The 14,375-nt window shown below is 37.0% G+C and overlaps 1 protein-coding gene across 1 annotated transcript in view; it reads right to left on the bottom strand.

The window, feature by feature from the left end:
* Positions 1 to 14,375, bottom strand: part of LOC103558279 (maltase-glucoamylase) — a 186,877-nt gene that overhangs the window by 14,678 nt on the left and 157,824 nt on the right. The window contains exons 61-69 of the mRNA XM_070618013.1: positions 12,567 to 12,700; positions 12,262 to 12,296; positions 12,045 to 12,161; positions 11,315 to 11,463; positions 11,128 to 11,212; positions 10,240 to 10,296; positions 9,721 to 9,845; positions 8,527 to 8,615; positions 1,221 to 1,270 (exon numbers count right to left, since the gene is read on the bottom strand). Coding sequence (XP_070474114.1) covers positions 1,221 to 1,270; positions 8,527 to 8,615; positions 9,721 to 9,845; positions 10,240 to 10,296; positions 11,128 to 11,212; positions 11,315 to 11,463; positions 12,045 to 12,161; positions 12,262 to 12,296; positions 12,567 to 12,700 — 841 coding nt within the window. The remainder of the gene's footprint in view (positions 1 to 1,220; positions 1,271 to 8,526; positions 8,616 to 9,720; positions 9,846 to 10,239; positions 10,297 to 11,127; positions 11,213 to 11,314; positions 11,464 to 12,044; positions 12,162 to 12,261; positions 12,297 to 12,566; positions 12,701 to 14,375) is intronic.

Raw genomic sequence — 14,375 nt, 5'->3', positions numbered from 1 at the left:
TACCATAGTGGATAGTGCAGCTCTAAGATATTCTCTCAACCCTGGGCACCATGTTTTAAAAGAAATGTAGACTAATCATAGTCCAAACAGAATAATCAGATCTGGAAACCAGTATAAGCACAAAGCAGAGGAATTGTAAAGGTAACCTGGAGATGTATAATTCCAAGAAGAGAAGACAGCAGGGAAATTTGACGGACATCTTCAAAGACTTGAAGCAGTGTTATGTAGAAAACACACAATAGATTTGTGCTATACTATTCCTTAGTTCAAATCAATAGGTAAAACTTATAGAGAAGGAAATTCCAGGTTTGACATAGAATGATCCCCCTACGCTAATTAGAATTATATAGATCATCCATGGAATCATTTAACATGCCTGGTAGATTGATTGTATAATTGTTTCAATCAATAGTTATTCACCCCTCCCTATCCATACCCTTTTCCATGTAATTTTGCAATACCCTCCCTCACTGAATGGGGTATTCTACCTCACCTTTGTCTCTGGCCTTCGCCATGTGACCTTGCCTTGATAATGGGATATTAGTCAACTTGATGCACAAATGAAGATTTTACAAGTGCTTGATCATTTCCACTTCTGTCTTTGCCCTCTTCCATAATCATGAAAAAGTCATGCCCAGACCCACCCATAAGGCCATCTTAGATCATCCAAGAGCCAGCTGACCCCCAAGATATGTGAGTGAGCACAGCAAGGATCATTCAAGTGCCTTAACAGTCCCATGACTGATTGCAGATGTATGTGAGCCAGCAAAGATCAGCCTCGTCCAGCCCAGATCTTCTGATCACTGCAGACTCATGAGCTAAATAAGTATTGTTACATGCTCCTGAAGTTCTGGGGTTGTTTGTTATGCACCATTGCTGTGCAATGGATAGCTGATCTAGCATTCATCCCTCAAAATTTTATCAGCCAGAACATGCTATTTCATCCCTGGAAAATCTGTTATACATATAAGGACTCAATTTTTTCCCCAGAATTATACAAATTACAAGTTTCTTTTTATAGGGTGATGGTATATCAGATAATTGTCAAAATAAGGACTGTTTCTTCCTTATTTTCATGTCAGCAGACCTGATTTATAAATGTAAAGCAAAGAAAGTTCTCCTATTAAGATGTATGATATTATATTTATACAGTTAACTGATAATGTTTAATCTGTAGCTAACTGGGAAAGGATCGATAAAATTCAATAAATTAGTCTTACCTGAGCTGCTGTAAACTTTGCCAAGAAATAGTTTCCATTTTCATAGGTATCTACAAGCAAGAAAAAAGAATAAGCAACTACTCATTGCTTCAACTGTAAGCAGCTAGCTTGCATAGTCAGAAAATATCTCTATGGGATCACAATTACTGATCAGGATAATCATGAAATCTGAGGCGCACTAAAGATAGTAGCTGAAGGAGGATTTCATCCCAGGTTACTGTGGGGTTTTGCATATGGAAGAAGGTGCTTTGAGATGAGGGACAGGAGGTTGCAAATAGAAGAGAATCTGGGTTGAACTAAGGGTACATACCTTAGGTGAAGAAGTGTGGAGGCTACTGACTGTTTTTTTCTGTGACAATATAGCAAGCATACAGCCAGGAGAGCACATGGCTGTGATGATAAAGGCTCAAAGCAGGGGAAGTGGTTAGGAACTCAGGTCCTCAAGTCACATTGACATGGATATCAAACCCCACTCTTGTACTTAATAGTTGTGCAAACCCAGGCAAGTTACTGAAAATTTTATCATCTGTAAAATGGACATAATCATAGTGCCTGGCTCACGGCAATAAGGTACATAATATATTGCTTGTGCAGAATAAGTGCTCAAAATTTGTTGTTGACTATCATCATCAAAGTCATCATCATCTTCATCTTCGTTAGTCTCTCCCTGCTCTTGGCTCATCCTTTCACAGTGAGTGCTGTAGATCACAAGCCCTCCTGCCTCTACAGAACTTGCTTTATCAACTCTTCCCCATACCCTTTCTGCTCCTTCAGGCTCCAATTACATTCCAGAGCACTCCATTCTGTCAAATCCTTTACTGGATTCTCTGTATATCAAGCTCCCACATCTCCTTTTCAGTGCTGTATGTCTCAAAAAAGGTAGCCTCTGCTTGTTATGTCTGTGTACTCAATTCGTAATTCAATCCTACCTATCCTACACTTCAGCGCCTGTGTTTCCTTTTTTCGCTGAATCTGATCCTTTCAAATTCACCACTTACATAATATATTGGATGTAAATATCTCTTCATGATGTTCAGCAGTTTTAAACTTTCGTGCCCACACATCTGCTCCTTGAAATACTCCTTAGTTGATGTCTACTCAACTCATTCTCTTCATGTGGCTTCTATAACTCCCATTAAAAGTCAGTTTCATTTCACGTTCTATTCTTGGCCCTTGTCAACATTCCATCTCTTAACAATATTCCAACAAATTCTCTCCCTGAACCAACTAATGTTCTTCTTTGTTTTCCAAATTACCTCCACTTTTATGGAAACAATTATAAAGCCCATATTTTCAAATATAGCCTTGGCTAGAAAATGTAACCTAAGCAAACACTATAGCCTCTTTCAGAAGTTTTAAGAAAGAATTTGTAAAGAATGGAATTCTGCTAATATAGGTGATTTAATATTATCCTTGAACTAGCTATTAAATCTCCTTATATAAGTAAGGAAAAGTTTAACAAATAGTTGCCAACCCATTAACAGAAAATTTAAACTAAAGCTATACTTATACTGTATTTTAAATTTGAATTTCTAAGCCTGTTTGGTGAAAAAGGGCAAAGAGCTTCTCTATAGAAATTTAAAAGTGTAAAATATTTAAAACTTTAACAGCTATTGATTTTTAACATTGAGACTAAAATATACTTGTTGTAAGAAACTAAAATTTTATAGAAAATTGTTTTTGCTCCTCAAATTTTTGAAACATATTGTTCATAGGGGGCTGATTTTACACACTAAGTGTGGTATTACTTACCCACTCTGATGTCAATAATCTAGTCCTAATTAGCTCAAGCTGTATAAAAGGACTCCGGATTCTCTTAAAACATTGGTTCTCAACCAGCAGTGATTTTGCTGGTGAAGCATTTGGCAATATCTGGAGACACATTTTATTGTTACATCTTGGGATTGGGAAGAGTGATTTGGGGACTAGTGGTTAGAGGGTGGGGATGCTGCTAAGCATCTTATAATTAACAGCCCAGCCACCACAACCAGTAAAGAATTATCTAGCCCAAAATGCCAATAGTATCGAGATTGAGAAAATCTTTTCTAAAAAAAGCCCTTTCTTGAAAAAGTAACTGTAATCAAGAGAGTGTGGTACTGGCATAAAAAGAATACATATATATATTTAATGTGAATGTTTATTTCTGTGTCCACAATTCTACTATGTATATATTCACATTTAGCATCAATTGATTGTCAACAAAGGTTCCAAAACAATTAAACGGTGAAAGAATAGTCTTTGCACAAATTGTACTGCAACAACTGGATATCTACACGCAAAAGAATGTAGTTGGACTCCTACATCACACCATATACAAAAATTAACACAAAATAGACCAAAGACCCAAATGTAAGAGTTTAAACTATGAAACTCTCAGAAAAAAACAAGGGTAAATATTTGTGATCTTAGATTTGGCAATGGTTTTTTAGTATAATACAAAAAGCACAAGCAGCTAAAGAAAAAAGATAAATTTGGCTTCATCAAAATGAATAACTTTTGTGCTTCAAATGGACACTATTAATAAAGTGAAAAGACAAACCACTGAATAGGAGAAGATACTTGCAAATGATATATCTAATAAGGGACTTGTATATAGAATATATAAAGAGCACTTACAATTCAATAATAAAAAGACAATCTAATTTAAAAATTGACACAGGATATGAATAGACATTTCTCCAAAGAAGATATATAAAGGCCAGTAAGTACATGAAAAGGTGCCCAATGGCATTAGTTATCAAGGAAATGCAAATCAATTGCAACTACAATGAGATATTATTTCATACCCACTAGGATGACTATACTCAAAAAGACATAATAACAAGTATCGACAAGGATGTGGAGAAACTGGATCCCTCATACACTACATGGAACAAAAAATGCTGCAATCTCTTGGTAAAAGAATCTGGAAGTCCTCCAAAATGTTAAATATAGAGTTATCATATAACCCAGGTGTGTACCCAAGAGAATTGGAAAAAATGTCTATATAAAAATTAGTAAACGTGTGTTCATAGCAGCATTATTCCTAAGAGTGAAAAAGTGGACACAACCCAAACATCCATCAACCAATGAATAGATGTATAAAAGTGGTGTATCCATACAATGGAATATTATTCAGCCATACAAGAGGAATGAAGTACAGATGCATGCTACAACACTGTTGAACCTTGAAAACATTATGCTAAGTGAAAGAAGCCAGTCATAAAAGACCAAATTTATTCCATTTATATGACTCCACATGATTCTATTTTATATGAAATGTCCAGCATACGTAGATGTTTAGTGACAGAAAGTAGATTAGTAGATGCCTAGGGCTGCATTTCCTAGGGCCAGAGAGAATGGCGGGTGGGGGCGATTGAGGGGTGATATTGATATCTAAAAGGTCCAGGGCTTATTTTGGGGGTGAGGAAACTGTTCTAAAATTTATTGTGTAAAGGTTGAACAACTCAGCAAATATACTAAAACCATTGAATTGTACTCTTTAAATGGATGAATTTCATGGTGTGTGAATGATATCTCAATAAAGCTGTTACAAAAAAGAAGTTAGAGTCAAACCCAAGAACTAAAAAAACGCATTCTTTTTTTAAAAAATGTATTTTTCAAAAAAAACTCTAATTGATTCATCTTTAAATCCAGTGTACGATTTCTAATTATTAAAATACTCTCAGGTTTATCGCTTTATTCCTCATCAGTCTTTCAATCATCACACTCATATTTCCAAACTCTGTATTGTCTGTTTCCATCAGGAGATTTCACAGGCATCCCAAACTCAAAGTGTGCAAAACTAATCTCATTATCTCCCATCACTCTATAAACCGGCTTTTTCACCCATGTTCCATACCATGATAATGGAATTACTTCCTGCCTAATCAGACTTGGCATGATCTGACAACACAAATCGTCTGCAGTTATCTTGGCAAAAGTGTCGATGTAGTGATATAGTGTTGACTGTCTCATCATGGCCACCAACACGTTTGGCTGTGATTTCTTGCTCACCAAACAAATCTTTAATTAATTAAAAGATCATCTTTCACATAGACTTAATTTAAGGAAAATACATATGTCCTATTAGATGGGACCATTCTAGCCCATTAATAAATACAGTTCTTAAATTTACAAATTGGCTTTGTGGCATATTATTCTCTTATAATGTGCAAGTTCTGCCACTCTCTTAAAACCTAGTTTGAGTGGCTGGTTAATCTCCTTTCTCTGACTTTCGGACTTTTTGTTGTCATATTAACCACACTGATTTAAATGTAAAATATCTAATCCTAAAAGCTTATAATGGAGTTTTATTTATCTTGCTTATTAATGGTACATTTTATTCAACATCCATGAGCCAAGAATTCTCTCTCTATATTAAATCATTTTATCTTCATAAAAATAATCTACATGATAAATAGTGTCTTGTAGATTTTAAAGATGAGAAAATGCAGGCAAAGAGATGCAAAGTAAATTTCCAAAAGACCTACAACTAGTAAAGGACTGAAATGGTATTTGAATCCACATCTATTGAATTCTAACATGCCACATGCCTCTCCCTAGAGTTTACTTATTAGATTGGGGGGGGGGGGGGTTAAGTCCAAAGACAGATTTGAACTTCGAAAAAAGAAGTAATCTAATTCCTTCGTATCCCTCCCTTTAGCCAGGTTCCATCTACAAATAAGCAACCAAATCAATTGAAAAGTATCTCTTTTATATACTATTCTAAATGAATATAGTGTTATACTGTTATCCATACACTGAGAAGAGAAATTTAAAGTGCCATATGCAATATCATTAAAAACTTAGAAATACTTAGGATACATTTAACAAAATACATGCAAGACACATTCACTGAAAATTACAAAACATTGCTAAGAGTAATTAAAGAAGATCCAAGTAATTGAAGGTGATGATAAATATAGATATATAGATATCCCAAAATTGATCTGTATAGTCAATACAATTCCAGTCAAAATTCTAGCAAGTTTTTTTTTTGTTAAATAATGACAATCTGATTTAAAAAACCTATATGAAATTCAAAGGAGCTAGAATAGCCAATGTAATTTTGAAGCTGTGTCAGTCAAGACAATACGGTATTGGCATAAGGATAAACAGATCAACGGAGCAAAACAATCCAAAAACAGACTCTCAGTCACATGTGAGCTGTTGATAGCTAACAAAAGTACTAAGACAATACAACAAGGAAAAGGATTCTGCTTTTAAGAAAGTAGTGCTGGATCAGTTGGATAAACATTTGGGGAAAAAATGAACCTCGACCATTGCAAAATTTAATACAAAATAGATGATAGTTCTAAACGTAAAAGATAAAAATGTAAAGCTTCTAAAAATATAGGAGAAAATCTCTGTAACTTTGGCTGTGATGAAGGCATGTGATGCTATGCTTTATAATAAAATATATATATTTGGTCTTCATCCTGGTTTCTGGCACAGAGCTCCTCAAACCCTCGGAATTTCCTAAATGATGGAAGCTATCAAAGTGTCTTTTGTTACGTTAATGACATGGCATTTTCTTCAACACTTAAACATACACTTATCATATGACCCACCATAGCAATTCCATTTCCAAGTTTTTACACAAGACAAATGAAAACATATGATCACGAAATGACTTATACTCAATCGTGGCAGATTTATGCATAATGTTAAAAATTTGAAACAATTTAGTTATTCATCAATAAGTAAATGGATGAACAAATTATGGTATACCCACCTAATAGAATGTAATCCAAGAGTCAAAAGTAATTACTTTCACATGTAACAATATGGGTGACTTAAAAAAACTTTTGCTAAGTGAAAGAAGCCAAACACAAAAAGAGTACACACAGTATGATTCTATTTACATAAAACCTAGAAAAGACAAATCTAATCTATAGCGATAGAAAGCAGATCACTGTTTGCCAGGGCCTGGAAATGGGGGTTGGGAGTGGGAGGGCAGTTCACTGAAAGAAGTAAAAGGGGAACTTCTGGGGTTATGAGAATATTCCAGTTCTTTATTGTGGTAGTGGCTATACAACTGTATACATTTGTCAAAACTTATAGAACAGTATACTCAAAATGGATAAACTTTATTATACATTACATTTTATTTGTGTAAATATAACTCAATTGAGTTGATTAAAAGGCAACAATTTTACTTCTAAGAATCTATGGAAACCTATGGAACCTATGGAAATAATACGAAATATGAACAAAGGGTAATACTCAAAGATGTTATTTATAACAATGAAAATGAAAACATCCTATATCCTGTATAGAGAGTAATCATAAAAAGTTTTAAAAAGCATGGCATACACTCTCAATGGAATATGGTAATCATAATGGTTTATAAGGAGTGTATAATAACATCAAGACATATTTCTGTCATTATGTTAAGTACCAAAAAAAGGATTTGCAAATTAAATATGATCTCAGCAATATAAAAAGTGAAGCATTTTCTTAAGTAATGTGAAAGCAAAAAGCAATATAGCAAACATATTAAAAGCAGTTATGTTTTTTTCTAATTTTCTATCTTTAAAATGTTTTCTTTAATGAAAATATATTTACCCTTACAATAAAGAATTCTAAAAGGAAGGACTCTTTAGAAATATTACTAGTGGAAAATAAGCTATAATTTCAATAATTGTGACATGTTACAAGATTAGAATGCTCTGGTCCACAGTAATAAGTATCAGAAAATGGGTGTTGGTTGGTAATAGTATGTCAGTATTTTTACAGAAATATCTGAAGAAGAGGGTGTTCTGATTATAGTGAAAAACACGAATTATCTAAGATAGAACTATTTTATCCCTAGATGGGGAAAGAGAGCATAGAAAGTAATATTTCGCTGATGTAAGTATTCTTTTGACAATATTTAATTCCCTATTTCTGAGATATGAAGAAATTTTCTAAGCTCTAATTTGTCTCCTGAGTGGGCCTACCTAGGAGAGAAAGGGTTCCTGGTTAGAGATGGTTGCCCACATTAGAGAGCCAGGTCTATGAACCACTGAGAGTGAATGGTTGGCCTGATATTTGCATCCACGCTCTTCTTAGAGCAAGACAGTTACACAGAAATAAATCTCCCCTGTCTGAATCCACAGCATCAAGTTGCTGAACCTACAAAGCTGGGGACCATATGCTGTTCTACAATAATTAAAGTGTAATATAAATGAACAGGCAAAAGTCGCAGAAATTCTCCCAACATTGCTTTATGAGTAGAGGCAGAAATAGAGATAAGTTTTCAGTTCATGCCAATTATATCCTGAACTTCTAAAGGATGTTTTTTCTGAGTGCTTTATAGGGATCCTGGAGAGTTCATACTCACCAATGCTTTGTCCATCATCCCAGAACATCTCACCTTCGGCTTTCCCATTGTCATCCAAAGCAACAATCAATCCCATAAATTTTTGTCGACTATAAAAACAAAAGAGTTATTTTTCTCTAGATTGTAGGTTGTAAGAAGGAAGGATAGCTTCTGTTGAAAATTTTACTCATCCAGAAAAAAAGAGCAATGCATTAAAAATTCACATAAAGTTCTAAAAATAGGAAAAATGAGACAAAATGCAAGATAATTAGAAGCTGATAGAATAAGGCATTTAAAATTTAATGAAACATTTGGTGCAATTTCAACTTTCAAAAATAAAATACACATACTGTACTTATACACATATTATAAGCAATGCAAGAAGCTACTTCTTTAGGAAGAAGATCTAATTTTAAAAAAACCCAAACAATTCTTTAGTAGCTTCTAGATTGCTACAGAATAAAATGCAACATACTTACCATGGCATACACAACTCTCTATGACCTGATCCTAATCTGCCTGAATTTTATAATTATTTATTTTATTCCTCTCCAATTCAACTATTCCCCAATTTCAATTCACTTTAAGCCTTTAGTTCCTTAATTCTCCCAGAATATCTCTTTCCCTTGTCTTCATACATTCAAATTCTGGTTTATTATTCAAGACTCAGCTCAAAGCCCTCTTTCATATGAAACCACGCTTTACACCACAAGGCTGAAAGTTAACTTGTCTCCCTTTGAGTTGTTGTTCTTTTTATGTGTTTTATGTGTGTCTCTCTTGATACAGCATGTTCTCCTTAATGTACTATGGACATATGTGTATATATACATATATATAATCTCTCCTTGGGTTGACCAAAGTAGACCTGGGAATGAGGACTAAATTCCTGGGTAGCCATCACCAATCCAGGAGTTCATTAATATTCCCCATTTTTTTAATACTATAGAAAGAGATACACACGCTGCCCTCAGGAAGATTTTTGCCCTGGACCTTTGACACAGAGCTGCAGATAGAAGATCACCCCAAGACTGACTTCATGAATTCATCCTCCCCCAGATCCCACTCAAAAGGCACTCTCAGAATCAAATCAGTGAAACTGTCTGTAATTTGATTTATTTACGCACAGGGCCCCGGGTGAGATGAGATGGGCAGCTCCCTGTAGGGTTGCCTCTTTATGGCAAAGTGAGGCCATCAAACTCCACCTCTCCTCCCTACCTGGAGTAAGTGTTCATTGCAGACTCTTGCCAAGGCAGGATGTAGCCTCCTCTGATGTGAAGGTTGATGTGATCAAGGGGAGCCTGCAGGGTTTTCCACTCACCTGTGGCTGTATTGCCAGATTCCTGGAAGGGAGAATACAGGCAAGAAATGATGACAGAAAAAGAGATGAAATGAATGCGTGTCTTATTATAAGTCCTTCCTTTCCAAGGAAGCATGTTGGAAAGTCCGAAAAATACTGCATATCTAAGGAGGAAATGTCTGATTTTCAAATCTACTAAAAACTCTGAAAATCTAGTCTTTTCTCTGTATTCTCCAGAGGGGAGAGTCAATGTGATATGGGGGTTAGATTCTACATATTTATGCTTTTATGGATACTTTTATTTAAGCAAACCTTGCATGGCTAAAAGGTTGAAAATTACTGCCATAGAAAATATGTGTCTGGAAGTCAGGAAGGTACGAGTCACCTCTCTAGCCTGCATGGACCAGTCTGGTTCTTCACAAATTAACAGTTCTTACCGTGCTATAGTCATACCAACGAGCACTGGGAAAATAAGCATGGATCTCAAAAGTGTTCTGAAACATAAAATCAACACATCATTATGAATATTCCAATAATTTAATTTTAATTTTTAAAACTCTTTCTGTAGAATTAAGATAAAAATGGGAATGTTATTAATGATTTTAAGAGTTTTGGAGGTTTTATTGAGAAAAATCCTGGGAAATTCTTCTTCAAACACACAGAAAAATAAACTATTTCGAAAGGTAAATTTTAGGGGCCAGCCCTGGTGCTCTAGTGGTTAAGATTTGGTGCTCTCACTGCAGCAGCCCAGGTTCATTTCCTGGTCAGGGAACCACACCACCCGTCAGTTGTCATACTGCGGCGGCTGTATGTGTTGCTGTGATGCTGAAAGCTTTGCCACCAGTATTTCAAATACCAGCAGGGTCATTCATGGTGGACGGGTCTCAGTGAAGCTTCCAGACTAAGACAGACTAGGAAGAACGACCTGGCCACCAACTTCGAGAAAGATTGGCCATGAAAACCTTGTGAATAGCAGTAGACCATTGTCTGATAGAGCACCACAAGGTAAGAGGATGGCGCAAAAAGATGGGACAGGGTTCCGTTGTGCTGTACACAGGGGTGCTGGGAATCAGAATCAACTTGACCACACTAACAACAAAAATTTTATAGTCATGCAATGTAACAAGACTCTAAAATGAGCAATCAACTGAAGCTGCAAAGTTCTCATTAATGGAGACCTTGAAAAAAGGAAAAGATCTCCCTTAGGTGTTCTGGAAATGAATTTGCCTGAAAATAGTGAGCTAGACAAGATGATCTTCAACATGCCCTTCCTGTACTTTGGATTATGTGATTGGAGGGTTTCAGAGCTCTCATGGAAAACTCACACTTTCTAGCACGGGGCTGATTAAGATGGCGGGTCCCAACATGAACTGATCGTCTATTTCCCACGTTTTGTTGTCAACTGTAAACCTTTAAAAATAAGTGAGAAAAATCTACCCTGTTATAACTGTTGCAGAGGGTTAATCACAAGACGTGCAGAGACCTGCTGCTTGGGAAACAGGCCATACTCACTCATGGAGAAGGGGTCGGACAACAGTGCTGCCCTCAACGTGAGCTTTATGCATCAGAGTATAGAGGTAAGGTAGCAGGGTGTATCTGGTCTGGAGGACGTTTCTTGAGATCATCTCAAAGGTTGAATTCCAGGCCACAGGATCTTGCCTCTAAACAGATACAGGAGCACATGACAGATTACCTTCTCTTTATTCCATCCTGGTGGTATCAGAAAAGGACCAGCAGGCACATATCCCGTATGTAGGAAACACACCCCTTCTCCTTTCATTTCTAGCCCACTCTTTCCCCAACCCCTGTCATCTTACTAAACTAGAGCTTCTTGCTTCTACCTCTTTATCATGATGGATTCCTAAGTCCCTGCACTGGTCCAGTCTTGGCCCTACACCTGTGTAGAGAGATGTTTCTATGCAGCACTGAAACATCTTGGATGGATTTGAGTACAATATAAATTCACTATTCTTAACAGCAAAGGGAGTTCCTTTTATCTTAGCTCCATAGGGAGCCATAAACTCTTCTCTCCTCATAGGCACTAATCCCCAAAAGATGAGAAAAAGTATATTCTTGAAAATTGTTGATAATTCTAGGGTTTTGAACTCTGTGTCTTTTTCAATAAATGGAGGTTCTGGTGATTTTTATGATTTTTATCAAGAAATAAATAAGATACTTCTGAGGGCTAAAAGGAAGTTGTGAGGTGAGGACACAAACATTGCTGCTTAAACAGCTGCCTTACCCTTGTCCCGAATGTGTTGTGGTTCCTGGAAAATGGATAAAATGCCCCCAGTTGCATCCAACGGACACACATCTCATATTCAGCATCTCCAAAGAACCCACAAATATCTGCTCCCGTCTGAGAAGATGCAAAATCAGAGCATGACGTAAGACTTCTGTGGGTTGCAGACACATTGAAATCTGACTGGGTTATTTGCAATGGCCCCACTATGACTTACATAAGATATTCCAAAGAGACTGAACTCCATCATGCCTGCAATGAGAAGACATAGCTGTTTGGACAAAGCAGCGCTTTGGGAGGGTAGATTTGACCTGTCTCTTCTGTACCCCCATTAAGCCCTGGGCCACTTGATGAAAATATCAAGAAATGGGGGTGGATTAAAACTCACACCTATGGAGAACTCAGCTCCTATTGATTTCACTGACCACATGGATGATGATTAGATATAACAAATGCAGCTGAAGAGCACACACTCCAGTCCCCTCCCCATCCGTAGAGGCCCCTGGGAATAAGCCCACACACCAATGATAGATTTCTTCAGCTGGTCCCATGCAGCCGTGTTGTCTCCCAGCCAGTGTCCTCCCCAGCGGCCAGAAGAGGGGAAAGTAGAGCGGGTGATGATGACCCCTCGCTGTCCTGTCACCTCCTGCACAGCTCTAGTTGGAGGGGAACAAGGAGGTGAACTGAAAGTGAATTTGAGGATGGACAGACATGGAACTTCATCACAGACAGTAGCTTCAGCCTTAAGCATGAGGCAGCAGTCATGCTGCATTTTGAGCCAAAGAGTTTCTTCCCTGAAAGCATCTGCTATTTAAAAGTGATGCTAAGGGTCCCAATGAACTTCAAAGCAGGACAACTGGAGATATAGCAACACCTAAAGTGTGGGTTGCCTTTCTTTTAAAAAAATCTAATTAACTAGCTATCTACACTGAGAAAGGAGAAGTGGATGGGTTGAGGCGTAGGACAGTTATTTATGGAACAATTACTCAATCCTAGGAACTATACTGATCACTTTCATCTGTACTGTCTCACAACCTCATGAGGAAGGTTTCCTTGACCTCCTTTTACTGTTAGGAGACTGAGGCTCAAAGAAGTTAGATAATTTGTTAAAGGTCATTTAAAGAGCAAGGAGGCAGATCTGGGACCTAAAAAAAAGTATATACAACTACAGTTTTTTGGTAATATTCACTCTACTGTGCTACTGCTCAAAAAAGCAGGATAAATTTTGCACACAAGGGAAAATATACATAAAAGATGTTTGAATAGCTCTCCACGGAGGTGGATCGTCTGCAGGCAGCCCCAGGCAGAAAACAAAAACAACTGTGTGAAAGAAAAATCAATGGAACAAAAGTGAAAGTCTATTAACAGATGTTAGTATATAATGCAATCCAAATATTTGCTAAGGAAAGCATCACAAATCAATAGACACAGATGAACTGTTCAATAAATGATGTCAGGAAAAGAAGTTAGCTATTGTAATGGAAACGAATTCATTTAGGTCACTTCCAATATTTTACATCAAAACAAATCCAAAAATGGACAGCGACAATGTGTGTGCACATATGTGCACACACACACGTTAGTCTGAGTGGCAGATAATGAAGGCCTGATAGAAGGCAGGGATACAGAGAGTAAGGGTGAATGCGAGTGGTGCAAAGAACTTTGTCACCAACCATTTCAGAACTCTAGAAATTAACCAGCCATACAAAGAAATGAAAACTGTCTTTCCAAGAAAAACTACCAATCCTAGCAAGATAGTGAAGTCTCTGGGATTCCAACTTGGGGCTAATCTCATCCCACTGCATTCCTAGCTCATTGGCACCAAAACCAGCAGCCTTGCAGAAAACTGAGAAGTCTGACCTTTTTTGGAGATTTATTAAAAGCACCACCCCCAGAGCACAATAAATATTTTTTCTAACTTGCGGTCCCCTGAAAAATCTCTATTCCGAGGGTGTTGTGGCCATTTTATTGGACTCAGAGCTCAATGCAGCAGGGAAAAAAAATTCCCCCCAGGGAATTATCAAAACCATAACAATTTTCTGGACATCACATGTGCTCAGACTGTGGTTTCTGTTGAGGCAAACAAAAGGTTGGCTGGGAATTTAAAAGTAAATCCTGGAGAATTGGAATAAGAAAGAGCTTTGTTAGCGCCTACATATTCCTGGGAATTTAAAGACTGCACACACACAGGGCTCTTGCATGCCCAGGAAAGAACCATGGAAGAAGAAGGTTCTAATGAGTCACTTCTGGCTGAATGTGAGGCCCTGAGCAAGCATGAAGTGAAAGGTAGGGCTGTCTTACAAGCTTCCTAAAGTTCAAAGGCGTGCCTTT

This window comes from Equus przewalskii, chromosome 4 (assembly GCF_037783145.1).
Source record: "Equus przewalskii isolate Varuska chromosome 4, EquPr2, whole genome shotgun sequence".
Lineage (NCBI taxonomy): Eukaryota > Metazoa > Chordata > Mammalia > Perissodactyla > Equidae > Equus > Equus przewalskii.
The sequence above is the reverse complement of the archived record's forward strand: the minus strand, read 5'-3'. Positions and strand labels throughout refer to the sequence as shown.